This window comes from Dipodomys merriami, unplaced genomic scaffold, assembly GCF_024711535.1.
Source record: "Dipodomys merriami isolate MVZ:Mamm:240054 unplaced genomic scaffold, mDipMer1.0.p SCAF_64, whole genome shotgun sequence".
Taxonomy (NCBI): Eukaryota; Metazoa; Chordata; class Mammalia; order Rodentia; family Heteromyidae; genus Dipodomys; species Dipodomys merriami.
Genome location: NW_027206224.1, coordinates 3,058,227 through 3,084,692, shown reverse-complemented (window position 1 = coordinate 3,084,692; position 26,466 = coordinate 3,058,227). Strand labels below are relative to the sequence as shown.

Sequence of the window (26,466 nt, the reverse complement as noted above, 5' to 3'; positions counted from 1 at the left end):
TTTTTTTTTTTTTGGCTAGTTCTGGGGCTTGAACTCAGGGCCTGGGCTCTGTCCCTGAGCTTCTTTTGCTCAAGGCTAGCACTCTACCACTTTAGCCACAGCACCACTTCCAGGTTTGTTTTTTTTTTCTGTTTATGTGGTACTGAGGAATAGAACCCAGGGCTTACTGCATGCACGGCAAGCACTCTACCACTAAACCACATTCCCAGTCCATTCCAGACTCTTGATGGGGTAGATAGATCTGAGGGGCCCAACCAATGTAAGCCCCACAGTTAAAGCAGGAAGCCAGGCAAAGGGTACTGTGGTTCAGGGCAACAAGAGTGGGTTGGGGTGGGGGTGGGGGGAATGTTTGCTTGAATTTCCAGAGTCAGGATGACCCAGAGTTACCAGAAACACACAGAATACACACAAGTATGTACATGCATCCCAGGGAGATAGTATAGGGAATTATATAACCAAGTGGCACAGATAAGCCATGAGCCCCATAACCTAAGAGTGTATACAGGCACACAAGGTCAAGTATCCAAGGTCAGGCACACACACACCTGGGCAAATCTTGCCTCCCAGGCCAGGGCTGGCCTGCCATCCATACTTCGACAGATGGAGGCACAAGAGAGGCTCTGGGTGGAGATGGGTTCTCTCCTTAAGTGGGTCTGGCTTTGAAGCCCCCTCCCTGAGATCTCTGTGGCCCATCAGAAGCCTATGCCTGGGTGGCTGAGATGGCTTTGGAGTAAAAACCTATCGAAATCTGGGCATAGGAGAGAGGCACTAAGCTGGGAGCTGTGTGACAAGGAGTCCGTGACCTTTCAGGAGCTAGAGAGGGCAGGGATGCAGCACTGGCTAGGCTCATTGGGAGCAAGGATTTCCACTGCCATGAATTACACCTACTCTTCTCTCCATAGGGCCTGGCACTCAGGTACTGGCACCAACTCCCGGTCCCTGGCACAGCCCTGGCATGCCTGCTAGGCACAAGGTGCCAGACACGGGGGTGTCTGGCCACACACAAACAAGGACCTTCATACACATATGGAGGGAAACGCACCCACACACCACTTATTTTATCCCCTGAGGATTCAGGGGAGCAGAACACAGCAGACCACCCTGGCCTAGAGGCTGTCTTCAGGAACGCCCCAGATGCTGCTATTAATTTGGCTCAGGGTGGAGGATGAAGGGGAAAGACAAAGGTAAAGAAAGATCTAGAAACTTCCTCTGACAACCTATTGAGGTGGGGTTGCATATCCCAGTGCTGGGCCCTGGAGAGAAGGGAGGGAGGAGAGGTTGAATTCTGAAGACCCTGGGTAGTCATTCTGCTCCCCCAACCCCTGTCCTATTAAAATTTTGGGGCTCAGAGCTGCTCAGCTGTGAGTGCGCGTTAGGACACGTACACCAGGGACCCTCAGCCGTGCACCGCGTGTGGGTGCGGGTGTGGCTGGCGGCAGGCAGGCGATGGCAGGCTGGTTCCGAGGCACGGGGTTCCTTCACAACAATACCATCGATGTGGATGGACGTTGCGCATGTTTTTAGGTGTCCTGAGCAGGTACGAGCAGGATGTGCTCACCTGGGCGAAGTAGCTCAGGGGCCAGGAGGGGAACAGGGGGCGTGGATGGGGCGCAGGAGTGAACGGATGCAGGGCGCACGGGCTTGGGTCCGCCGGCCCTTTCCCCAGCGCAGCCCGCCGCGAACAACTCCGCCTCACCCAGCAACTTGGGACTTTGTTCCGGCTTCTTCGAAAGCGGATCTGGCCGAGGGGGCAGGGCTGGGGGGGAGGGGGCACCTGCCCGGCGGGGGGTGCCGGGAGAGACGTGCAGGAAAGCCCCACCCCTGCCCCCGCCCCGGCCCCGCCCCGGCCCCGCCCCCGGGGCTCTTTATAAGCTGGGTCGGAGGGCCCGCGGAGAAAGCGAGTATCCCTCCCGCCCCAGGCTGGTGTCCCCCTGCACCCCGCGTCCCCCACCCCTCTCAGTCACTCTCTTCATCCTCATCCCAGCCTCCGCCCCGCCCCGCCCCGGCCCAGCCCGGCCCCGCCGCCATGGAGCGCTGGTCTTGGCCGTCGGGCGGCGCCTGGCTGCTCGTGGCGGCCCGCGCGCTGCTGCAGCTGCTGCGCGCAGACCTGCGTCTGGGCCGCCCGTTGCTGGCGGCGCTGGCGCTGTTGGCCGCGCTCGACTGGCTGTGCCAGCGCCTGCTGCCCCCGCCGGCCGCACTCGCCGTGCTGGCTGCGGCTGGCTGGATCACGTTGTCCCGCCTGGCGCGCCCGCCTCGCCTACCGGTGGCCACTCGCGCGGTGCTCATCACCGGTGAGTGCGCAGAGCGTGGGGATTCCAGGCTCGAGGGCGGGACCGCACACCTAGAGGGAACGGCCCCGACGGGCTCCCCGGCGCAGAAGTGAGAGTCCCCTCCCCTGGGCGCAGGGGAGCGAGCCAAGTAGCCAGCGCTGGGCATCTCCCCAAGTCCGGTTAACTACCTGCCGCTGTGCAAAGTGTTGGAGGGAAAGTGAGGTGGAGAGTGGCAAGGTGCCCAAAGGAAACTTGGCGGTAGAGAAAAGGGATCCTCCTGGAGTTTGAGGGTGCATGCTCTGCTCCCTCCCCCAAAAGAGCGGGAGTGGAGCAGGGGACAAGTGCTCTGAGGGACTTGAGAAGACCCCGGGAAGGGAAAACAGTCATCCCTTGGACGGTCTGATATCCCCATGTGGGACACTGCAGCTCCTATTCAATGGCCAAGGAAAGAGCTTAAGTAGTGAGGTCCCTGCATCCAATTGGCCAGAATTCTTGGAGTTTAGAAACTCTTGAGGCCACTATGAGGGGCAGCTGGGCATTCAGCTGCTTCTCAGGTCCGGCCACCTCTAAACAAATAGCATATTCAGTTGTCTGCACCCAGCATCTCATCCCCGAAGTGCCTGGTCCTTAATGCCCAGGAAAGCAGTCTTGGAGATCTGACTCAGGTGCTTCGAGCTGCCTGGCTGAGTTCTCTTTGTCTGGAACAGGGAATAAATCTGTCATCAGAGCAAGGGAAGGGAAGGGGGGGCTGCACACCCAGCAGGAAGTGAGGAGGGGGAGAAAGGATAAGGGGCACCGGTCTGCTGCATGGGGGGAGGGGTGGTCTAGTTTCTCTCTCAACCACCACTACTTTGGACCCGGTTCTTTGGGTTTTGCCCCTTTTGACCTAGGCTGGGGACAATCAGCAAGCTGACTTCTCAGAGACCTTGGTCCGTTATGGGGGTGATAGCCATGATCAGATGAGGTGAATTCAGGAGGAGGTCCTAGAACTGGGCCTTGGGAGACAGGTAGAGGAGAGGTGTCTTAGATCACGAAAAGGGTGTAGGACAACGGCTTAAGGCAGGAATAATCATGGTTTGGGTAAAAGACAGTTAATGGCCAATCTAGCTGCCAGTGTGTGGTGGGAAGTGAGGTTTTCTTGGGAGGGGTCTTAAATGTCAGGTACAAAGTCAAACGTGTCCTGTGGGGAAGGGGGGTGGCACAAGGGCTTTGGATTTTAGTACAGAGGATGGCGCTGGAGCAAGACTTGGGTTAAATGTAGAGATTCAAGTTCAGGGTAAGTATGAAGCCTAAAGGAACTCCAGTTTTAGAGATTTGAGGAAAGAAAGCCACCAGATCCTTAGGATCTTGGATCTGGTGTGAAGCAGGATCTAGGCTTGGGTTTTGCCCCCAGAAACAGGACAGATCCTCTCCCGCCTTCTAATTTGTGAGCTGATCCTACAAAACCATCTCAAGTACTCATGACTCTTCCTGAGCTCTCACCTCAGATCATTGAACTGCTGGTGTCACTTCAGCCTTGAACCAGGGAGAGAGGATGGATGCTTTCATGACCCGGGCTCCTTCCAACTTCAGTTGCAAAGCTGAAGGTTTGGGATTGGGAACAGAACTGCCCATCCCATCCCTTTGAAAGCAGTAGCAGTGGTCTCCTAACTTGACAATTCCTGCAAACTCTGGAGTTTTCCTCATCACCACTCGGCTGTAACAATTTTAAGTGACTAGCTCCTACCCCACCTGCCAAGGGCAGTCTTGTACCTGCCAGAGCTGCTACCCACCCTAACCTGAAAATGCTCCTGAGAACTGCCTGCCAAGCCTATTCCTCAAGCTCAGCCATACGGTTGGGGGTTGGGCCATGTCGTGTGACTGGTTACCTTGTGTGCATGCATGTGCACATCTGTATGCCTGTAAGTGGCAGGGTTCAACTTTATGCGTGAACATCTGGGCAGGTTGGAGGTATGTGCAGGTATCTAAGCGTGTGCAGGTAAGTAAGAGGGTATATAAAATGTGCACGACTGTATTAGAGCCCCAGAGCTCAGGCTCTGGGAGGTCTGTTTTCCTGTGGAGGGCCTGTCTGCTCTGGGAGGCAAAGTGCTTGCATTTGTGCGCACATACTCCCCTCCCCCAGCCAGAGTTGCCTGGGAAGGACCCCTCAGCACAGACCCTGCGGGCCCCCAGCTGCACAAAGCCCAGTTCGCAGCCCCCTGCCCAGCTTTGTTCTTGCCTCAGCAGAGGAGGCGGGACTGAGATGAGGAGGGGTACTGATCATCCAGCAGTGGGGAAGCAGAGCTGCTTTGCAGCTTTTCTGCTCAGCAGGACCCCAGGGCTAGAGAGCTCCACAGAGCCTCCTCCCTTGCTGGCCCTCCTCCTCCCTTCACTGGCCACCCACGGAGCCAGAATCAGAATGGAAACTATCAAGGAAGCAGGGGCTTATCAGTGCTTGGGACCCCCACACTGGCTCTGCCTGGTGGTTCTTATCTCTGCATACCAAGGACAAGAAATTAAGCCTCCAAGAGTAGTAACTGACCTCAGGTCACATTCAATAGTTATGGGGGATTCAAATGCAGGTCTGTTTTTTGTACCACTGTGGTCCTTGTCCTGTGAGCAAGTGGCCTGGGATTCAGAAAATACCTTCCTGTTGTCACTGATTGGAATTCCAGGGGGGTGGGGCAGGGATGAGATGGGGATGGGCCTGTAGCTTGCCTACAGCCTGGAATAATAATAGTAGAGGGAATGAATCTGGGAAGGGAATGGGCACTCAAGTTCGAGAGCACCAGAGTTTAGGCTGCATTGTGAGGCTGGCAAGGTCCTTAGGACAGTGGGGAGCCTCGGGAAAGTTTTCAGAAGCAAAGTGATATTGTTGGCTTTTTTTTTTTTTTTTTTTTTTTTGTCGGTTGTGGGGCTTGAACTCTAGGCTTGGGCGCTGTCCCTGCGCTCTTCAGCTCAAGGTGAGCACTCTACCACTTGAGCCACAGCCCCACTTCTGGTTTTCAAGTGGTTTATTGGAGATAAGAGTCTCACAGACTTTCCTGCCCGGGCTGGCTTTGACCGCGCCCAGCTTGGTTTTGTTTTTGATGCCAGTCCTGAGACTTAAACCCAGGGCCTGAGCACTGTCTCTGAGCTGTTTTGCTCAAGGCTTAGCACTCTACCACTTGAGCCACAGCTCCACTTCCAGCCTTTCGAATAGTTTGCTGGAGATAAGAGTCACAGAGACTTTTCCTGCCCAGGCTGGCTTTGAACCTTGATCTTCAGATCTCAGCCTCCTGAGTATCGAGGATAGCAGGCGTGAGCCACCAGTGCACAGTGATCTTATCATTTCTGAAAACTCCCTCTGCCTGCTTAGGTAAAGGATAGATTCAGGAAGCAATATGGACGAGGTCTCTATTTCTTCTGTGAAATGAGAATCAGGAGCCATGTTGGATGGGGTAATTATGGGCAGTCAAGGAGATGATAGTTGTCATAATTTGTGTTTAGGGCTCAATCAGAAGGGCAAAGCCTGTCAGAAGTGTCTATAGGGAAGAAGGGAGGGCTGTTGACTGCTGCTGGTATAAGTGCCTAGGAACCTGGATCCCACCTATACCCTGATTCTTTTGTTGTCTTGGGCTAGTCTGGGCGACAGTGGGAGTTTACTGGTTTCTCTGCCCTGGCCAGGTTGTGACACTGGTTTTGGCAAGGAGACAGCCAAGAAGCTGGATGCCATGGGCTTCACAGTGCTGGCCACTGTATTGGATTTGAATAGCTCTGGTGCCCTAGAGCTGCGTGCCTGCTGTTCCCCACGCCTAAAACTGCTACAGATGGACCTGACGAAGCCAGCAGACATTAGCCGTGTGCTAGAGTTCACCAAGGCTCATACTGCCAGCACTGGTCAGTGAGCACATCTCCACTATGGGAGGGAATGCATGGCTGGGCAGGATAAAGGCTGGGTCAGCAAGGATTGCAGATTTGCTGCTAGGCTGATCGGAGGCTTTCCTCTGTCTCTGTGCCCTTAGGCCTGTGGGGCCTGGTCAACAATGCTGGCCTCAATGATGTAGTGGCAGATGTGGAGCTATCTCCTGTGGCCACGTTCCGCAATTGCATGGAGGTGAACTTCTTTGGTGCACTTGAGCTAACCAAGGGCCTCTTGCCGCTTCTGCGCTGCTCGAGGGGTCGAATTGTGACCATGGGCAGTCCAGCAGGTGAGTGTACTTCCCCTCTGGAGCAGGGCAGGAAAGGAGCCTTTGCAGGGTGAGGGAGGGCAAGCCCCTCCCAAGGCCCAGTTGCCTCATCTCCTATTCTATCTTTAGGAGACATGCCATATCCATGCTTGGCAGCCTATGGAACTTCCAAGGCAGCCATAGCTCTGCTTATGGACACATTCAGCTGTGAACTACTTCCCTGGGGGATCAAGGTCAGTGTCATCCAGCCTGGATGCTTCAAGACAGGTGAGTCAAGGTCAGGAGTGGGGAATACCTGGGGCTGGGAAAGGAGGGGTGTGCATGGTCTTACAGATAGGGGAAGGTCTGAGGGGGCAGACCTAGCTTTGGGTTAGCCTCAGTGAGAGGTCTTTGGCTCCCCCGGTGACTGTCCTTTGACCTTCCCACCCCTTTCCCAGAGTCAGTGACAAATGTGAATCACTGGGAGAAGCGGAAGCAACTGCTGCTGGCCAACATGCCTAGAGAGCTGCTGCAGGCCTATGGTGAAGACTACATCGAGCACTTGCATGGGCAGTTCCTTCATTCACTTCAAATGGCACTGCCCGACCTCAGCCCAGTTATAGATGCCATCACTGATGCCCTGTTGGCAGCTCGGCCACGTCGCCGCTATTACCCAGGCCGTGGCGTGGGGCTCATGTATTTCATCCACTACTACCTGCCTGAAGGCCTACGTCGCCGCTTCCTACAGGCCTACTTCATCAGTCACTGCCTGCCCCGAGCACTGCGGCCTGGCCAGCCAGGCCCTATCCCTGCCCAGGATATATCCCGGGAAACAAACCCAAACTTAGACCCTTCCCCAATGGTGGCCCGGTGAGCTATGTGCACAAATGGCTTAGCTGCTCCAGTACGGGAGCCCTTGGCTCTCTCCTGGCCGTTATGAACCCCAAGTCTGCCCTAGAGCCTCTTATAAAGAAACCCAGCCCCTAACTGCCAACGCCTGGTCCAGGCCTAGGAAGCTAAGGTTTCCCAGATAGCCTTGGTCTCTCCACTGCTTCGTGAGTCCACATGAACCTTCCAGGATCAGTGCTCCTCCCTGCAGCATGGAAAACCCAGCTGGATGGGAAGGATAGTACATGACTTTAGCTGTAGCCTTTGACAGGACCCTACAGCAGTGCCTCTGCAAACTAAGGGGTGACTGGGTGGGTTGGGGACCTCCTCAGGATTGTTTCTTGGCACCTATGCCTCAGTGCTGCAATTCCAGGGTAAATCCCACTGCCTCTTGACTGGTTCAAGAATTAGGACCCCCCACCACCCCCCTCAAGCCACAGGGAAGCTGCATACCCTACTTGCTACATTTTAAATAAAGACAAATTTTTATTTCTCCTAGAGTGGGGGAGATGCAGTGTTTGGAAGAGGTGACTGCTTGGTTGCCTGGGTGACAGGGTGTGGCTGTGTGGCAGAGGTTGGGAACCGCCTGAGAGCTCCTGGGGCTCAGCATGGGGCCTGGGCTGGCATGGGCCTGAGAGGCTCCCCTGGCCCACTGCAGTTCTCACCCCTACTCCTCCACTGACTTTAGGCAAATCACTTATCTCTAGGTCTGGTTTTCCTCAGGAAAAGTGGGTAATGACACTGATTGCAGGGGTTATAGGGCTCAGTGAAACAATGATGGAGCTCTGGAGCCCTCCAGAGTGAGAACCAGCTCCCAGGCCTATTTCTGCATCTGTGTCTCCAGCAAAGGGGGACTATCCTCTAGGCATTCACCGACCCTGAAGAATCTAGGCTGCTGGCTTTGTAGGGTGGACTCAGTAAGGGTCATGAGGAAAGCCAGGGGTCTAGAATAGGTACTAGGGCCCAAATGAGGCAACAGACAGTGGCGTAGGGAGGGCAGTTTTATTGTTTCAGTGACAGTTAAGGGTGTTGCAGAGCTAGCTATCCAACATCCCAAGGACACACATACTATCTTTGCCATGGGCCATGACTCTGGGCTGACCCTCAGACAGAGGAGGAAGCTCACACTACTCCCAGGGATTCTAAATCAGGGAGATACATGACAGTGACCACATGCTTCTGAGACATGTTAGTGGCTGTAAACATAGGGCTGAAGGGGGACTCATTACTCTCAGGGGGAGGGGGGGTGAGTGTTGGTCCATTCCTGGTCAATAGCCCCTTTTCAGGCTTAAAAGCAGTCCCAGAGGGGGTCAGAGAACCTGGGCAGCCCCTAAGACAAGGTGCTACCCTCCTGAGCCTCCCCCTCCCCCACCCATACCAGGTGAGCCATGGGCTTCATCACAGCACACACAAATACACATCGTGCACTTGAGTGAGGTCAGGATGCTAGAAGATGGGAATATAGTTGTCGATCTTGGCGCGGTGGCGCTGGGCTATGCACTCAGCAATCCATACAATGTTGCGACATTCCTGCTCCTTGAGCTTCACAAAAGCATAAAAGACACCAAAGTGGAACTGGTTCAGGAAGGCCAACTTGTTCAGCTTTACCTGTGGACAGAGGTAGTCATGGTATATAGATGGCCCTGCCCAAAGTCAAGCCTAAGCCACAACCCTTCCTATGCTGGGTAGGCCCTGTAAAACCCATGCTTACCTCATGCTCAAAGAACCGGTCCTCCAGGGTCTTGTCTCCAGGGTTGCTGCCTGCACCCTCAAAAAGCAGCTTGTACTCCTGGCCAGGGAGCAATGGGAAGCATGAGCATGAGGGTGGTACTGGTAGGTGCGTAGTGCCAACATGCCCACCCACCATCTTGCCAGCCAGGGTACTCACTGGGTAATAATCAGCCACATTCTTGACCTGCTCATAGTCATCTGCCCGAGCCAGCTGAGCCAAGCCCTCAGGGTAGAGGCGCCCGCAGTGTGGGAAGAGCTTGGCACGGTCTTCCTTGGACAACTCTGTGCCGAAGGAGTTGATGGTAATGATGAAGGCGCGGCGGTCTGCTTCAAACTGTGGGGCCAGTGCATAGGCAAGGAGAGAGGGAGGACGGGAGAAGTTGTAGTCAGTTGGCAGAATTTCTCCCAGACCAGAGGAAGTGGAGACTATAAAGGCAAGAAGGTGGGCAGGCACTCACCTCTAGAATGGGGCACATGGCATCAGCTGTGGTCCCGCCCAATAGGGTGCAGAACTTGTAGAAGGACTCTAGGTAGGCCTGTGCAGGGCAGGGAACTTGTTCAGTGCAAACAAAGGGAACTGGGGGCCTTATTAGGCCCCAAATCACAGTTTCCCATTTCCCTCCTCAGCCTCTTTTATGGTATAGAAACGAGCCAGTGCACCTCTGTGGCCAAGCACCTAAAACGTCCACCAATTTCAGTTAATCAGCCATGCTTGGCTGTTATCCAGGAATGAAAGAACAGTCTCTGACCCAATGTCTGCTTCCGGGTACATGTCCTCCACCCTTTCACCTTACAAAGGTTCTGTCTTCTTCCTGATGCTCTGCATTCCTCTTAATCTCCCCAAACCTCCTGTTCCTGGGCCTCAAAATCAGGTGTCCATGGGTCAGCGAGGAAAAATTACTCCTGAGAGTTCATGAAGATGGCCTGGACTGATTACTCAGCCCTCCTTGTACCCCACCACCTTGCAGAACAGGTAGCCCCTAGCCATCACACAGCAGGAACTAAATTGTCAGCCCAGCTTCGGCTGAAGGATGGTTATTGCCTGTGTGGACGTCAGCCTCACAGTGCAACGGCTGGGCACACGGGCTGCTGGTGGGAACAAGTACTTCCTGCCCAAGCAAATTGGATCTGCTTGACATAAGGAAAGATCAGCCCAGACCTCAGATCCCTCTCAACACTCACTCATAAAGCCAGCCAGGCTACACCTCTCCATGGTCTCCATAGGGAGCTCTTTTGCAAGGACTTCCTTCATTCAGAACCCCTCAGGGTCTACCTGTGGCATGATCAAGCAAGACTAAGGATCAACAGAGACTATTCGTCTAAGCTGTTGGAGGAGCCTGGGAGGCATGACAAGTTTTGTACACTAAGATGCATGTACTAAGCTGACTTGCACCTGTAGGTTCAGCTATTCCAAGAAAGATGAGACCCAGGAATCCATGAGATCAGGTCCAGCCTGACCAGCAACACTAGACAAACTGGGCACAGGGGAGAGCTGAAAGGTGACCACTGGAGTGACAAAAACACCCAAAAAACTAGGAGAGTTCAGAGATAAAGAAGCCTGGAAGAGCTTCTTTATCGCTGGTGGCTCACGCCTGTAATCCTACCTACTCAGGAGGCTGAGATCTGAGGATCACAGTTCAAAGCCAGCCCAGGCAGGAAAGTCTGTGAGACTCATTTCCAACAAAGCACTAGAAAACCAGAAGTGGCATTGTGACTCAAGTGGTAGAGCACTGGCCTTGAGCTGAAGAGCTGAGGGACAGCGACTAAGCCCAGAGATCAAGCCCCACGACCAACCAAAAAAAAAAAAAAGAAGCCTGGAAGGGGAGTGTGAAGCCTAGTAAACAGAATCAGAAATCAGATGGCCTGGGAGCAGACCAACCCTGACTATAGCATGATAGTCCTTTCAAACCCTCCAGGAGTCAAGTCTCCTGTGACCAGAAAAGCTGACTATGCTGAAATTCCAAGGTCTACCCTATGAGGACTGTAGTTCCTATCTGTGGAGGAAGCAACCAGTCATGTCTTAGGCCTCATACTCTGTACTTCCCAATTGACTTAGGCAGTTGTGTTGGTTTCTGGAAAAGCTGATCATATTTGGGAAGGCTGGAAGGATAGGCGTAGACTGTCCTCTGGAGGCTAAAACAGCTAAAGCAACTGGCAAGACCCAGGTACCAAGGTCACCTCCCCAACCCCAACCTGTCCCCTGGAGTCATCCAGCTCATGGTTGCTGCACCAGCTGCCTACAGTTCCCACCTGCCAGGCTGCAGAGGGTCCACCTAATCTCCTATCTGTGGCTACCAGGCTGGGAAATTGCCTGATGGGCAGGTGGCCCTGGCACAGAGCCCATAGTGTTGGGTTGGAGTTTATTAGCTGGTGCCTGGGCAGCACACACTGGTGAGTGACTCCAGCTAGAACCAGTCAGGTCCAGTGAGGGTGTGAATGAGGTTGGGGTACAGCCACACCCCTTAACCTGTCTCAGGGCAGGGAGCCTGGCAAGGGGCCAGCTGGGTGGGAGCACTAGGAGAGAAAAAAAAAGAGAAAGTATGGAGAACATGTGTGTATCTGTGCACACACTTTCTTTCTCTGTCTCTCTGGGACTAGGTTGGCTTGTCTCCCTGTGAGCAAGGTGCATGAGAAACAGGCTAAGCCAAGTGTGGTCTCTGGTGCTGTTAGTGACTTACTGTGTAGTTTTAGACAACCACCTTGCTTCTCCAAGTCTTGTTTCCTCATTTTTCTAGTGGATACAATGGTGCATACTAGTTTCTGGGATAGTCAAGGATGGAAGTTGAGAATGACCTTCTTGCTGCTAATATGCCCCCTACACTGCAGGATTTTCTCAGCATACTCTACTCTGCTGGAAACCTTCACTGGCTCATCCTGACCACAGAATAAAGTTCAAATGTATGGCTTGGCATTCCAGGCTTGGGGTGATGACTTGACCCTGTACCTGCCTCTTTCTCTGGACTTCTTTCCAAGTGTCCATGTGGAATCTGTAGTTTTTCAGCAAACTTCCTCACTATCTGGTTCATGCACCATGCTCTTCCTCTGTATGTTCTGTGCCCGTCTATACCATCACCATCTATAGGCAGACTCTTCATTTATCACTAAACTCTCCCTAAAGTCTGGCTCGGGTCTCTGCAGAGAGACTGGAGAGCTAGGACCAAGGCTGAGCCAAATGTCAGACAGCTTGAACCAGGGCAGGAGACGACTCTGTTATGGAGAATGATGCTATCAGGGTTAGCTCAGCATGTTCTTTGGCTAGCACCATCCTCAGCCCCTCTTCAAGGACTGTTCTCTGCTGCTCAGTGTTCCTGACTACAGTTCATTGAAGATCTTGGCACTACAGCTCAGTATCTAACTGCAGGCAGTGTCTGGTCTATCTCAAATATCCCTAATTGGTCTCTGGCTTTTGGAGGTACTGGGATTTGAACTTAGGGCTTCTTAGTAGGCACTCTACCACACCTATAGCCATAGTCCCATCCTCTTAATCTCTTTGGGCCTAGTTAGTGCTGACCCAGGAGTCTCAAGCCCAATCCTCTATCACCATGGTTCAGCCAGTCTATGCCACAGCCCAGTAGGAAGCAGAAGGTGGGTAGAGGATGAAGACAGTGGGACGTAGAAACTGGCTCCAGACCTGGGAACCTGAAAAGCTCATAATGACCTAGCTATGCCTGGCTGGGTCCCTCCCCAACCACAACTGAGCAGTTACCTTAATGCAAGTGCCTATCTTGGCTGGCAATATCCCAGGTACAGTAGGTCTAATGGTTATAGCCTGGGTGGTAGCCTGTGACCTTCCAGAATGCTGAGGGAGTGGCCCTCCAGGAGCCAGCTCTGACAGGCCAAGCAGTAGAGTGCCAGCCACTCCTGCTGATTTTATCTGAGCCTGCCGCAGGCACCAGGGGGATGGATAACCTGTACCATGCAGCCTTGTACCACTCACAAGAGCCAGCGAATGAACGGATAAGCCCCAGGGACAACAGCCTGGCACAGCTGTGCCCTATCACAGCACTTAACATAAATTCACTATCCCACCAACCAAGAGGCCATTCCCCACCATTCATGCAGGGCACTACCTTATAGAGTGTGTTACGGATGATCTCGATGTTCATCTCATCAAGGTCTTGCTCTGAGATGCAGTCCTGGAAAAAAGCCGCTGAGGAGGAAAGATACATGTGTCAGGGCTGGGCAAATGGCCTAGGCGAGAAACCCTGCTGATGTCCAACCATTCTACAGGGCATAGAGGACTCCTGTCACAAGGACCATTGTGCTAGATATGGAGAGGGGGCTATCCAGCCTGAGATATTGCCTTGGAAGTGGCAGAAGCAATGCTCGGGGCCATGAGCACTGACCTGAGCTTTTCCTGCCTCCTTGCTCCTAAAATTGATTTATAAAGGAGGCGGCCAGCCATAACATGATCTAATCGCCACTGGGGCAGACCCAAGTTTAGACCATGCCAAAGAGAGGCTTGCATAAGAGGCCATGAGATTCTCCTTTCTCCAGGGGCAGCTGTGGATTTGGGGCCTGATGCTCACTTTTCTGCCTCCCCTAGGAAGGCCTGGCACCAACATTTGGAAAATCCTCCTTCTCTTCCTCGGGACAAGGAATGAATCTGGCAGCTGGACAAAGCATGGACCTACAACCAAGGGGGCCACTGTAGGGCTGGAAGGGGAGGCAAAGCAGGATAGAGCATCCCCATTCCCCAAAAGGGCCTGAAGACTCACGAATCTGTCTTTTCTTTAAAGATGGGGAGACTGAAAAACCAGGAACTAGCTCAGAGTTACTGGAAGCATCCAGAACTGACTAAATTGGGCCTCTTAGCTGAGAGCCCCTGTGGCTCAACTTTGGTGGCTTTCTATAATGGTTGCTCAGGGCTCAGGCCTGTGGTTATGAGGGCACTAGCTGGTTATGGTCCTCATACCTTCTCCCCAGCCTCCCTAGCCTCCCAATTCCCTTCCCTTCTTTGGCCTCTGACATTGACATGCATCCTGCTGAACACTGTGTGACCTGGTCCCTGGGACCTGCTCAATGAAGGCAAGTGAAGCAGTTTGCTGACCACCCCTTTCTCAGAGGAAGCCAGTCATTCTGACCTCGCTTGAGGCTCCTATCTTTCAGGACTCCCAATACTCCAAGGGACCCAAACCTCTCTCCCTTTTTTCTCTATGTGTCCAGCCCTTCTCTGCAAACCAGACCATTTCCAAAGTTAGATGGTCAAGTCAGGCCATGGGGTAGCCTCCTGGCAAAAGCAACAGGAAAGGAGAAGTGGGGAGGAGAGAATGAGAGGAGAAAGTTGAGGGAAGGATAAAGGTCAGCAGCAGCAGGCAGGTCTCACTTTCAGGATCAGGATAACCCACCCCCAATAGTCTGCAAAGCCCACACTGAGGCTGAGACCCCTACCCAGCTCCTGCTTCTACCTCACTGGCTCACCCAGGGGAGTGTCCACCAGAATAGCATTGTAGAGTTCAGCAGGTGTCTGTGCGATGTTCACGGCCTCCATCTGCTCAAAGCTGCCTAGTGGGTGGCACTTGGGCACAAGCTCAGCGATGGAGCGCTGATGCAGTGTGCCTGTGATGAGCAGGATCACGTTGTCAATCATGTAGCTGTAGCTGTGGGAAGCAGAGAACAGCAAGGCAGCCCATTGAAGTAAGGGGCTTGGAAGGCCTGGCTACGCACCACACCCTTGCCCCAACCCTACACGGTCCACCAGATCCTGAACAATATGGGCTGGTCATGGTTGCTGGAAGTTCCGCTGGTTCTATCTTTGGGTGCCTCCTTGCCCAAGTTCCTCTCAAGTTTCTGATCCCTACCAGCACCAGATACAGAGGACAGACATGTGACCTCTCCCTTTGAGGTGATGGAAGATTCATGTCTCACACGTAACTGAGATATAGGTGACTCTTGCACAGTGTGAACAATGTTCTAACAGGACACAGAAACCATTGGCACATGCAAATGTGGCACACAGCCCAGCCCTAGGATAGGTGTGGTCAGCAGCTTGAGAGATAAAAGGACTGTGAGATGAAAGTGTGTTCTGGGAGGAGGGAACAGTGTGTGCAAAGGCCTGGAGGCACTGAGAGGCCAAATTTGAGGAATTGAGCAGAGTCAGGACAAAGGAAAAGGAAAGGTGCAGCCACAGGCAGGGCAGTGTTGCCAACAGGGTGGTGCCTGGAGGCTGAGCCAGGCCAGACTAAGGATCCTGACTTCAGCTCAAGCACCAGTGATCCATGAGCAGAATATAGGCAGGGATATCATGGTCCAGGACAGGGTCACTCTGGCTCATTGTGGTGACAGAGAAGAAAAGAAAAGCTGAATAGGGTGGAAGAAGCTTCCTTAGGGCCAGTCATCCAGAGAGGATTTATGAAGGCATCCTCTAGAGCAAAGGCCTAGGTCAGGCAGAATGGCACAACCCTGCTCCAAAGAAGAGAACCCATCTTCTTCTTTAGGGCTGAGACCAGCACCAGGCCTCTTCCTAGGAGGATCTGAATGAGACACAGGAACTTGATAGCCTGGGCTCAGATCAGTCCTTGGCTAAGGCTCCCCTAGGCTATGCCCTGGAGGCCAGGTCTGGAGAGTCCATGGGCAGCAGAGGGGGCTATGGAGCTGGGGAGGGTTGGACTTCTCAGTTCAGATTTGGTATGAGACAAAACTCTACCTCCAACCAAAAGGCATAGCTATACAAAGGAGCAGAGGCAGAGACTTCTGTGTAGTTATCTATGAGAGGATGAAGTGAACGAGAGAACAGCCTAGGCATAGTCCACTACCGTAGTCATAACTGTTCTCTAGCCTGTTACTAAAGATAACCTCAGAGAGCTGGATGAGACCTCAGGGAAATATCCTTGAAGGCCATGTTGGGCCATGGAAGGGTAAAAGCTAGAGTGGAGACTGCTGTTATGAGTTAGACCTGAACACAAGTCTCATCCTAGCTTCTTGAGGAGCTGACTTAGGGTCCTATCTTATGACAGTATTTTGAGGACCCAGTGCTGAAGATGTCTGAGGAGGGCTTTGGTAGGAAGTAGTTCCTAGTACCAAAGGACCAAATGGAACAAGGTGGTGGCTGGGGCCTTAGCTCAGAGGGCCAGCCACTAGGGCATTCCCATAGGGGCCTCCAGGAAGGCAATAGGAGGAAGAGGCCTCAGTTCTTGTCCTGGCCTGACCCCTACTCCTCCTGCTTGCTGCACATTTCCTCAGCTCCCACCTGGCCCAGTGCCTTGTTACAACCTCTGTTCTCCTGGGCCTGGAGCCAGGCAAGCTGCCCTCTTCACCCCCAGTCTGGCTGGGTCAGCTACAGGATGTACATTGAGAAGAGGCAGGCCCCACCCCCAGCTGAGGTCCTCAGGCAGGGCCCATTTGCAGCTGCAAGCCAAAAGGCCCATATGGCCAACCTCTTGCCTCCAACCCCACAAAACTGGTAGAGTAGAGGGACTGCAGGGAGAGCCTGCCAGAACTTTGTCCCTTCGTGTCCAGCTCCAGATTATGTCTTCTCTGCCCCCGATGTCTTCTGCTTCTCATGTAAATCAGGACACACCCACTACTCTTCCACACTCAACTTGTGCTCCATTCAGCCTCACTACACCCACTGCATTACTGGAGGTAACAGAAAAGATTCTGCCTCTGAGCCTGAGGATGCTCTGGTATGTTCACATCCTTCAAATAGAAAGGAGAACAGCACTTCATTGGATCCATGTTACCTGAGTGGTTTCATATTCACCAGCCTCGCTGTCAGAACAAATAAGGTTCCAGAGACAGCCAGCACAACATAAAAGGAGCTCTGCCCCCATAGTCACTGTCCATACACCTCTAGCCATGTCCATCTAGCTTTATCTTCTCAGAGGAGCTCCCCGCTCCCCCCACCACAAGCCAGTTTCCTCTTCCTAAACCTCCTGCCTCTTATGTCTACAACTCAGGATATCTGTTTAGGGCAGGGTCAAGGCTGGGGGCTGAGCCCAAAGAGAGTACCTTGGCATTCTTGAGGGTCCTAGCCAAGTCTCAGAGGAAAGCTTTGTGGTGAGACACTGAGTCTAGCTTTGCTGCAATTTCTCCAGTGATGTGGAAAAGACCACATGTGATTCACTTTTCAGCCCTGACAGCATGGAGGCCAGTGGTAGCCTCCCTACTCTACCCATCTCCCTTCAGCCTCTCCTGCTATAAGCTTTAGCTGAGCACAAGGGGTAATTCTGGATCAACTAAAGACCACTCCTGAATATGCCACTGAGCCCTTCCAAGACCTCCTGCTACCCAAGGCAGGTCAGCCTTTATCCTGTGCCAAGCCTAACACTTCCCTCCCCCTGGACTAACTACAAGGTTGCTATAGCAGAGGTCTCTGATTTTCCCCCCATCTGGTGAGGGTAAAAATCCTTTTCTGTGATATAGAAGGCAGGACAGGTCTCGCAGAGATGATATAGCCCAGACATATTCTTTTATTCTAAGGCCGAGATCTTCAGCTGGCAGAGAAACCCTCCACTTCCTCTTCTTTCTCCTCCTCTTTGCCTGGCTTCAGCAGCTGCCTCCCTGCCCCCAGAGACCCACTCCACCATTTCTTCCTTCATTTGGCCTCAATAAAAGAGAATGAGGTTCCAGCTGGTCAGCATCTCCCTCCAGGGGAAGACAGCTGGGGAGTGGATGGCCGGCTGCTGGCCAGGCCAAAGAGGCCCTTGTAGGATGGGGGTGGGGCAGTCTATAATCCGGTGCCCTGAGGCCTGTCTTGCACTGTGCCTCTAAAACAGTTTGAATCCCCAGAAGTCTCAGGCTAGAGTTTGGGAAGCTACTTCCTTCAAGAAGTCTTCAGAGTCCCTAGCCAACCCTTTGTCTTAAGGCATTGTGCCTTTTGGTGCCATCTGCTGGAGGGATTTGGTTTCTTAGCCCTTGGGGTTAGCTTACTGCAGGACAGGAGGCCATGATGTCTGGGTATACTGCAAGTCTGTCCACCCACAGCACCCACCAGATGCCCTCATGAACTCCAAGTGACAGTACCTGTACTGGATTACATCTAGGTCTTGATTCTTGTTCAGGGTAGCAAGTAAACAAAAATATCTACTATAACCTCAGCCCACCAGCTCAGAGGCCTGAGCCTCTGTGCAATAAAGTGAGAAGCTCAAGGAAGAACCAGTAAGACTCTGACCTGCTCTTCATTAACATCCTTCCTCTCCCAGATGGAATGTGGCTTAGTGGTAGAGTGCTTGCCTAGCATGGATGAAGCCCTGGTTTGGTTCCTCAGTACCACATAAACAGAAGAAGCTGGAAGTGGTGCTGTGGCTCAAGTGGTAGAACACTAGCCTTGAGCAAAAGCAGCTCAGGGAGAGTGTGTAGGCCCTGAGTTCAAGCCCTAGGATTGGAAAAAAAAAATCCTGCCCTTCCCCAGAGGTCTGGTTGTGTCCTTCCACCTGATCTGAGCCTTCTGGACCTTGAGGTGCTTTCTCTTCAACATGGTGCTCTTTCCTAGGCTGGGAAGAATGGGGTTAACGCTGTCTCTCATTCCAGACAGAGGCCACACCTAGCCCAGAACCCAGAAGCCCAACAAGTTGAGTGTCCCATTCTATAGCCCACCTACCTTGTTGTAGACAGTGACGGCGGAAGGTCAAGATTTGAGGCTCAGGGAACTACGAATGCCCCTTTGTGGCCAACCAGGGGCCCAAAGTGGGAGACATACTAGAGAGAATGCAGTGTAGGCAGGACCTCAGAGCACCAATTGGTGATAGTGGAAGCCATTACACAGTAGGAATATGGGACCTTGGCTCCCCAAGATGGGTCCATTTCCCCATACTCAGGCTATGCCAATGGGCACCTATGCTACAGGTAGGTTATGTATACTGAATAAGGCCCCTAGCAGAATAAGGCCTCTATTTTGTCCTCATCCAACTAAGACCAAGTTCTCTCTGCCTACAAACAACTCTCCTAGCTTCTCTTCCAGAGCTGACTTTCCTGTAGGAGAATATCATGAAACTACCCAGATCAAAGTCTCCTGCAAGGAAAACCAAAAAGCAATAGAGGCTCTACCCCAAGTCACACAGCAAGCTAATGGTTGGTCCAGATAGGAGCCCTTGATACAGCAACATTGACATATCAATACTATGAAATTATGCTGGCCAGGCACTGGTAGTTCATGCCTATAATCCTAACTACTCAGGAGACTGAAATCTGAATATGACAATTCAAAGCCACCTGGGCAGGAAAGTCTATGAGACTCTAAACTCCAATTAACCAGAAAAAGGAAGTAGGGCTATGGCTCAAAGTGGTAAGAATACTAGCTCTGAGCAGAAAAGGCTAAAAGGACAGTGCCCAGGCCCTGAGTCCTGAGTCCAAGTCCCAGTCCAGGCATAGATGAGAGAAAGAAAAAGAGGAGAAACAAGAGAGAGAATAAGAGAGAGAATGAGAGAGAGAGAGACAGAGACAGAGACAGAGACATAGAGAGACAGAGAAAGAGAGAGAGATCAATCTGGTTCATCTCAAGATCACATGCTGACAGTCTAATTTAAAGTACTTATCTCACTCAGTCTATCCTATACTACATGGCCTCTACTGAGACTACTCTCTCTTGTTCTCTCAAGCAATCATCTGACCCCCTGGAGTTCTTTCAATACTGAGAAGCCCTCTGTGACACTCATTCCCAATTTCTAAAGCTGCTTGTAGGCCTCTCCAGCACCACTGCACTATCCCCCATGTCCATCCATCTCCCTCCTAGTACTAAATCTGGCCCAGAGTGAGTGTTGGATGCAGACTGGGGATCTATAAAAGCACAGAATGCTCTCTCTCACACAGAAGGGCAGGGTGTCTTGACCAGTTTCTGCTTGCATCCTTTCAATGTCAGGAAACTCATTACTTCCTGCAAAAGCCTGTTCCAGTCATCAAAGGGAAGCTCTGAAGGCAAAAGCTGTCTGAAGGATGGAGCTCACTGACCTCTGTGGTGTTCCTAACTTCTGCCTCAGCTGTAGCAGCTTTGTTTGTGAGTAGCCATGTCTCCAGATGGGGTCTCTATCTGTCCCCATTCCTATAGGAATGCACTCTCTAGGTACACCTTTCTCTGGGCATTTCAAGAGGAGCTTACTCCTTTCTAGAAGAAGCAATGCCTTTGGAGACTATTGGGGCACAGGGCCAGAGACTCCATGATCACAGCTCAGGATATATATAGTTCCCTCAGACTATAGATCTTCTCCAATTCTTCCTTAAAAACTTCACCAAGCCGGGTGCTAGTGGGTCATGCCTTTAATCCTAGCTACTCAGGAAGCTGAGATCTAAGGATTTCAGTTCAAAGGCAGTCCAGGCTCCAGGCAGGAAAATCCATGAGACTCTTATCTCCAATTAACCACCAGAAAACTGGAAGGGTGCTGTGACTCAAGTGGTAGAACATTCACCTTGAGCTGAAGAGCTCAGGGACAGTGTTCAGGCCCAGAGTTCAAGCCCCATGACTGACAAAACAAACCAAAAACAAAACAAAATACTTCACCAAGTAGCCATGTCCTCAATGAAACCAGTCATGAGTCTGAGTCTGGGGTGACACTTGGCACAAGCTCTGAAGGGAAGACTTTACCCCTTCTGTAACACTCCTCATACCTGCAATGGTTTTTCTGGGGCAATGGAGAAAGAAAAGCAGCCAGAGGTAGAGACATGAGAGGAGGATGCTACATAGTGGCCAAGCCTAGAGACCTTGTTCACATGAAGGCCATGAGTGACACGTGATTGAGTGATAGGACTGTCAGAAACTGACTAGAGGCTTGAGCAAAGGGGGAGATGAAAGAACACAGGAAATGTAAAAGTTTAGACCACATAAAATATTTATTTGTTGTTATTGTTGTTTTGTTTGTTTTTTGCCAGTACTGGGGCTTGAACTCAGTGCTTGCGCAATGTCCCTGAGCTTCTTTTGCTCAAGACTAGCACTCTACCACTTGAGCCACAGCATACCACTTCTGGCTTTTCCTGTTTATGTGGTACTGAGGAATCAAACTCAGGGCTTCATGCATGGTAGGCAAGCACTCTATCACTAAGCCACCTTCCCAGCCCCAAGAAGGCTTTTAAGGTGTGCTTAATGGTGTTAGAGATTCCAACAGGAGTAAAGGGGAATAGCCACTCAGGGTCCAGGAGTAGGGTGAGCATGTTCACAACACTGGATCTCAGAGTAAGGAGAGTAAATCTTCCTCTGAAACAGTGCTAGGGATGTGGAGTCCAGATGCAGTCCTGGGAAGTATACTGGCTTCTATTGTCTTAGTAGAAGAAGAAGTGGGCCATTTGCCCAGAGAGGAGGAGGCAGAGGGCAGGAGAGGGATGATATTTAAGATGGAGGTGGTCTTCCCAGCCTTGGTAGGGATGGCTATAGGATGCTGAGTAGGGGCAGTAAGAGGCAGCCACAAGCTAAAGCTACCCGAGTGGGTGAGCATGCATGTCTGGCAGCAAGAATGATCATCTTCCTCCAATCACTGAGTTTTCTAGCCTTGCTCTCAGCAGTGGACAAGGGGGGAGGGTAGCTCTAGGCTGGAGGCTCTGGGATTCCTCCAGGGCTGGGGGGCTGCCAGCCGGGCGGGACTATGAGTTGGGCAGCCAAGAGAACTGCGGATGTTGGCAGAAGAGAGCTGGAATGATGGACCAGGGAACCTCAGCTGGGGAGGGCGGGAAATGAAGACAGAAAGGGTAACAGGGGAGGAAGCAAGGCTCAGTGTCCTGCTGAGTCTGGAACCCATGTCCTACAAGGGGCTGAGAGTGGGCTGGAGACTCAGAAGGCTGTGGGTAGAGAAAGGATGCCTGACTCAGCCATTTTAGAGGTGGAGCAATTCCAGGTGGTGACATGGTTTTGGGCAGCCCTCAGTGTGTGTGAGGGGGTGGGAGAGTTGAAATGGAGAGCAAAAGAGCAGGTCACTGGAGATGATGGGGTCAGGGAAGGAGCAGCCACAGGCTCAGACTGGCTGACACGTGGCTGCTGAGCTCTTCCCAAGTGAGGGCAGAGTGAGTAGATGGGAATGCTGTAAGCTACAATCACCCATGAATGGAAAGGGAGGGGAAGTGGTGGATTCAGACAGCTTGCCACAGGATAGCACTTGGCTGCTTTAAGCACACTTGATGCTTGTAGCCAACCTCCAGCAAAGAGCTGGCGGCTGCTCTGTCTCAGTCATGCTCAGAGCTCGCTCTAGTTTCATGGTCTGGCAGGAAGCACCAAGTCAAGTTAGGAGCTATATGCACAGTCAGGTGGGCAAGTGGGTAGGAAAATGGATAACATCCACCCTCTGACCACTGGCACAGACAAGAGTTATGCTTCCTCTGGCCACCCTAGCTGGCATGATCAGAATATTCACCAGGAAACTGAAGGAGCCTTGTACAAATAAGCTGAAGGTGAAGGGTGGGATCTGACAATAAATACACTGCTTCCTTGTATGTCCTGGGCTCTGACCTTGGGGCAGGGAACACACAGGCCCAGGCCAGAGTTCAGGTGACAAATGGCATGGTGCAGCGTTCCCCTATCCTTCCATGAAGTAGCAATTAATATACCCCCCACCTCTGGCATCCTGCCCCAGTAGGTCTATACTGGCATACTTTGACAGGGGCCAACAGTATAAATATAAGATGGTCTAGGACAGCAGAGAGGGCCCCAGGGAAGGAAGATTGTGGCCAGGAGAGGGTCTGCTCTCAGTGTGGGCAGGTTTCTGAAATTTTCAGGTGTTCCAGTCTATGATCCTTGTCCGAGGATGAAGCCCTATGGCTAAATACCACATCTGAGCATGTGGATTCTGTCAAGTGGCTGTTCCCTGCTGGTGATGAAAATCAGGCCAGATGACAGGCATAACCCTATCCCTCCAAGGACAGGTACAGTAATATTCCTGGTCCCAAGGAAGAGGAGCACTATAATTATGGAAGAAACTAGACAACATCTAGAAGAGTGGAGGAAAACACATCCCCTACAATTATATTTACTCACATGCCACCAATACAGAGAAAATCCATAGAGGCTGGCCACTGATCATGCCTCTGTTGACTATGTGCATGAGGTGGCAACCCGGGCTAAGCTGTTCTTATTCACCAAGTATTGGTTGATGGCTCCTGAGCTATCCCTGCAGAGGAAACTTCTCTACCTCCCTGGGATCCATAAACTCACAGTCCTGATCCAAGTGCCCCGCCTACCCTGCTGGTCCCAGGGTCCTCTTATCTGTTCAGCTTCTCTAGCAAAAGACCCCTACCCAAGGGTCATAACGGAGAAGCTGGTACAGTCAAGAGTCATGGGTGAAGGGGGGGGGGCCTACCCAAACTCCTGGGAAAGGTGGCAAGGTATTCAACCTCTCACCAACCTATAAATCTACCTAACTTTCCTGAAAACTAAGCCAATGTCAGTAAAGGAAGAGAATGGGCCTCAGTCCATTCAAAAAATCAGATTCTTCATGACCCTTGGCCCCAGCAAGGGATATAGGACCTGGTAATGGTTCAGTGTGGGTACTACAGAGTAAGTAAAAAGGAGCTGCCATCTTTTTTTGTCTCCCTACTCCAATCTCTGAAACATTATAGGCATAGAGAAAGAGGCTGGTGACCCTACTCTACAAGTTGTGAACCTGAAAAGTCCAGTTACATAGCTGAAGAGGACTCTGATGATGTTGCTTAATGACCTTACAGCCCTATCCTTACTCTGTTGGCCTAACTAACCTTACTCTGTCAGCTGTCAAGTCTCTCAGCTGACAGAGGCACATGATGAGGCTACCTTCTGTAAATATTATCTACTCTACCCAATGCTATTGGATACTTACGTAATGAAGTCCAGGAAGCTGGCAAGTGGCTCATAGGCATGGTTCCTCATGTGGCGGAACTCTACCACCATCTTCTCCTTGAGCCGGTCATCAATGACTGACACTGTCAGAGGTGATGCCTCATTAGCCAAGAAGTTGCCATAGTCAGTACTCTGCAGGTGTAGCTTCAAGTCTGAAATTCAAAAACAGAGGATGAGAACTAGCTTTGCTGAGCCTCCCCCAGTGCTCCAAGTCCCCATTCTCACCCAACTCTGGGCCCTCCTATTTCCATCTTCCTTTTAGTTCTGGGCATAATACAAGCAGCTAGGCTAAAGACCTGGAAATACCCCAAACTATAAGACCACAAGCCACCACAAGATGAGAAGGTTGAGATGACTCAACCCAAGCAGCCATTTACAACCCACAGCCTCTGAAGTCCTAACCTAGAGCAAAACAACATAGGCCCTACTCTCCAGGGTGTCAGGGTTGAAGGGGCATGCTACAAATACATGAAAGATATGAAGAGAGGAGATGCCCAAAGCGGTGAGAATAGAGAAATGGGCACCAAAATAGGCCTTAGCAGGGATGAAGACCATGCTAAGTTGGGCCACAGCAAAAGGCTGAAGGAAGTATGAAGGTAATAGTCAGCAGGACACTGAGTAAGAAGAGGCCTCAGGCTAATGAGTAATGTAAGAAGGGAATGGGGCTGAATGGAAAGTAAGGGTTCCCTAAGCAGTAGCTGAAGACAGACAGGCCAATCAGGATTCTCCTGAGCCTTTAGAAACAAGAGTGAGGAAAAAGATATGAAAGAAAGACTAGGACAAGAAACTTGGAAGACAGGACAAGTAGAATAGTACAATGTAGAAATTTCCCAGTTTCTGTCCTTTATTCTTTCCCTCAGCCTACTTTCCATATAACTGCCACAGTGATCTTTTTAAAACAAAAAGTAAGCATGTATTTATCTGCCTCAAACTCTCTCAAGCTCCTAGTTCACTCAAAGTGAGTCTCTGCTAGAATGGGGCCCTTATTGGTTGCTGCTTCTTACCTCTCTCATCTCCATCACATCCTTTCAGAGCCTTTCCCTGCTCCTTAGCCAGGAAAGAGATTGCTGATCCATCCCTTCCTTCAGATATCTCCCCATTCTCCCCCCTGAGGCCTCTCTTGTTCACCTGTGTTGTTTTTTATCCCACTGTGTTGTTTTTTATCCCACTTGATATAGGGTATATAAGCTCCATAAGAATAGGGATTTGGCAGTCATTGTGGTGCTATAGAGGCTAGAACGGAGCATGTGTACATATTTCAATAAACTGCTGTAGAATAGAAGAAAAATGGGAGAGAGAGTGGGCAAACTGGCAGGAGAGTTACTCCTGGGACTTTGATAGGGAAAACACTATAATAAATTATGGCAGTACCAAGGACAGTGACAAAGAAGGGGAGGATAGAGATCCAAGGCCTCTTTAGGTATCCTTGAGGCCAGAGGGCTGTACAATTCTGGTTGCACAGGCTTTAAGGACCCATATAATGCTTCTTCTACTATACTTCAAAAGAGGAATGACCCTCATCTACAGTGGGGTGTGATAAAGGAGATGGAGGAGTATGCAGGAGAGGGCATAAAAGGAGGGTATATAATGCTAGAGGGAATGTCTTTCATCTGTGAGGCTAGGGGCTGGTGGCCGGCAGCACTCATGTCTCTGTGGCTCCCAAGCACTCAGAGTAGACTTTTAGCTTCCTGTTTTTCCTGCTCTACTACTGCATGTCTACTTTTCTGCCATAACCACCCAAAAGAGGATAAAAGAGAAGACACAGTGGGTAAGTGAACCATCAGGCCAAATCTGTCCCATGGACAATGCTGATCTTGCTGTGTTTTTGCTTTAGATATGTGTATGCCCTCCTACTTTGCCCCAGGCTATCTACAATGAGCCCTTCTGAGTTCTTCTTCCCTATCTTCATTATTCTGACCAAACCTAGCTACTCTTACAGTAAGACAGTGCTCTGCTCAGTAATAGTTGCACTATTGCAGTATTTGGTTATTTGATTGGTTTTTCCAGAAAAAAAAATCTTATCTAAACTGTGTGGACTGTTAAATTGAAAAAAAAAATCTTATCAATAATTAAAGGTTACTACCTTTAATTAGTAGTATATTGCCTGCATCTCTACCTCTAGAAATGGGCTTCATATGCTAGAGCTTTTTTTGTGGGTGTGCCAGTACTCAGGGCTTTAAACTCTTGCTCCAGCTTTTCACTCAGGGCTGGCACTCTACCACTTGAAGCAAACCTTTCACCTGGCATTTGGCATTTTCCTGGTTAATTGGAGACAGATTCTCTCTACTTTTTTGCTGGGACTGGCTTCAAATTAATTCTCTAGATCTCAGTCTCTTGAGTGATTAGGATTATAGACGAGAGCAACTGACACCAGGCCATATGTTAGATTTCTAGTATCTTTAAGCAAATGCAGAAGTCTTGCATAAAAAGCTCTGGGTTTGAAACACTGAAACATTGTTAATGACTCTGAAATTATTTTATGGGTATGATACAAATAGTAAGAATATGATTTATTCCCCCTTAACAGTACTGAAATTAAGCATACTTCTCAAGTCATGTTCATGCCCTGATTTTATATACTTGCATCTATCAATAAATATTTTGATAAACTGAAAAAGAATGGGCAGATGGTTCTGGTCCAGGCAGGGCAAGTGCCAAGCCCCAACTAGGAGAAGCTTTAGAGCAGACAGCAGCTGGGAGCCAGAGCTGGTTCAAGCCATCT

At 51.2% G+C, this 26,466-nt stretch overlaps 2 protein-coding genes across 2 annotated transcripts in view; one reads left to right on the top strand and one right to left on the bottom strand.

The window, feature by feature from the left end:
- The first annotated feature begins 1,894 nt into the window (after positions 1–1,894).
- LOC138815411 (11-beta-hydroxysteroid dehydrogenase type 2) lies at positions 1,895–7,783 on the top strand. Its single transcript, XM_070004790.1, has 5 exons — positions 1,895–2,291; positions 5,916–6,128; positions 6,254–6,439; positions 6,548–6,685; positions 6,856–7,783. The coding sequence occupies exons 1-5, from the start codon at positions 2,027–2,029 to the stop codon at positions 7,269–7,271; spliced, it is 1,218 nt and encodes a 405-aa protein (XP_069860891.1). The 5' UTR covers positions 1,895–2,026; the 3' UTR covers positions 7,272–7,783.
- A 490-nt stretch (positions 7,784–8,273) lies between these two features.
- The window catches only part of LOC138815412 (V-type proton ATPase subunit d 1), a 42,856-nt gene continuing 24,663 nt past the window's right edge, over positions 8,274–26,466 (bottom strand). The window contains exons 2-8 of the mRNA XM_070004791.1: positions 23,725–23,896; positions 14,438–14,616; positions 13,087–13,166; positions 9,475–9,552; positions 9,174–9,350; positions 8,997–9,074; positions 8,274–8,893 (exon numbers count right to left, since the gene is read on the bottom strand). Coding sequence (XP_069860892.1) covers positions 8,732–8,893; positions 8,997–9,074; positions 9,174–9,350; positions 9,475–9,552; positions 13,087–13,166; positions 14,438–14,616; positions 23,725–23,896 — 926 coding nt within the window. The 3' untranslated portion in view covers positions 8,274–8,731. The remainder of the gene's footprint in view (positions 8,894–8,996; positions 9,075–9,173; positions 9,351–9,474; positions 9,553–13,086; positions 13,167–14,437; positions 14,617–23,724; positions 23,897–26,466) is intronic.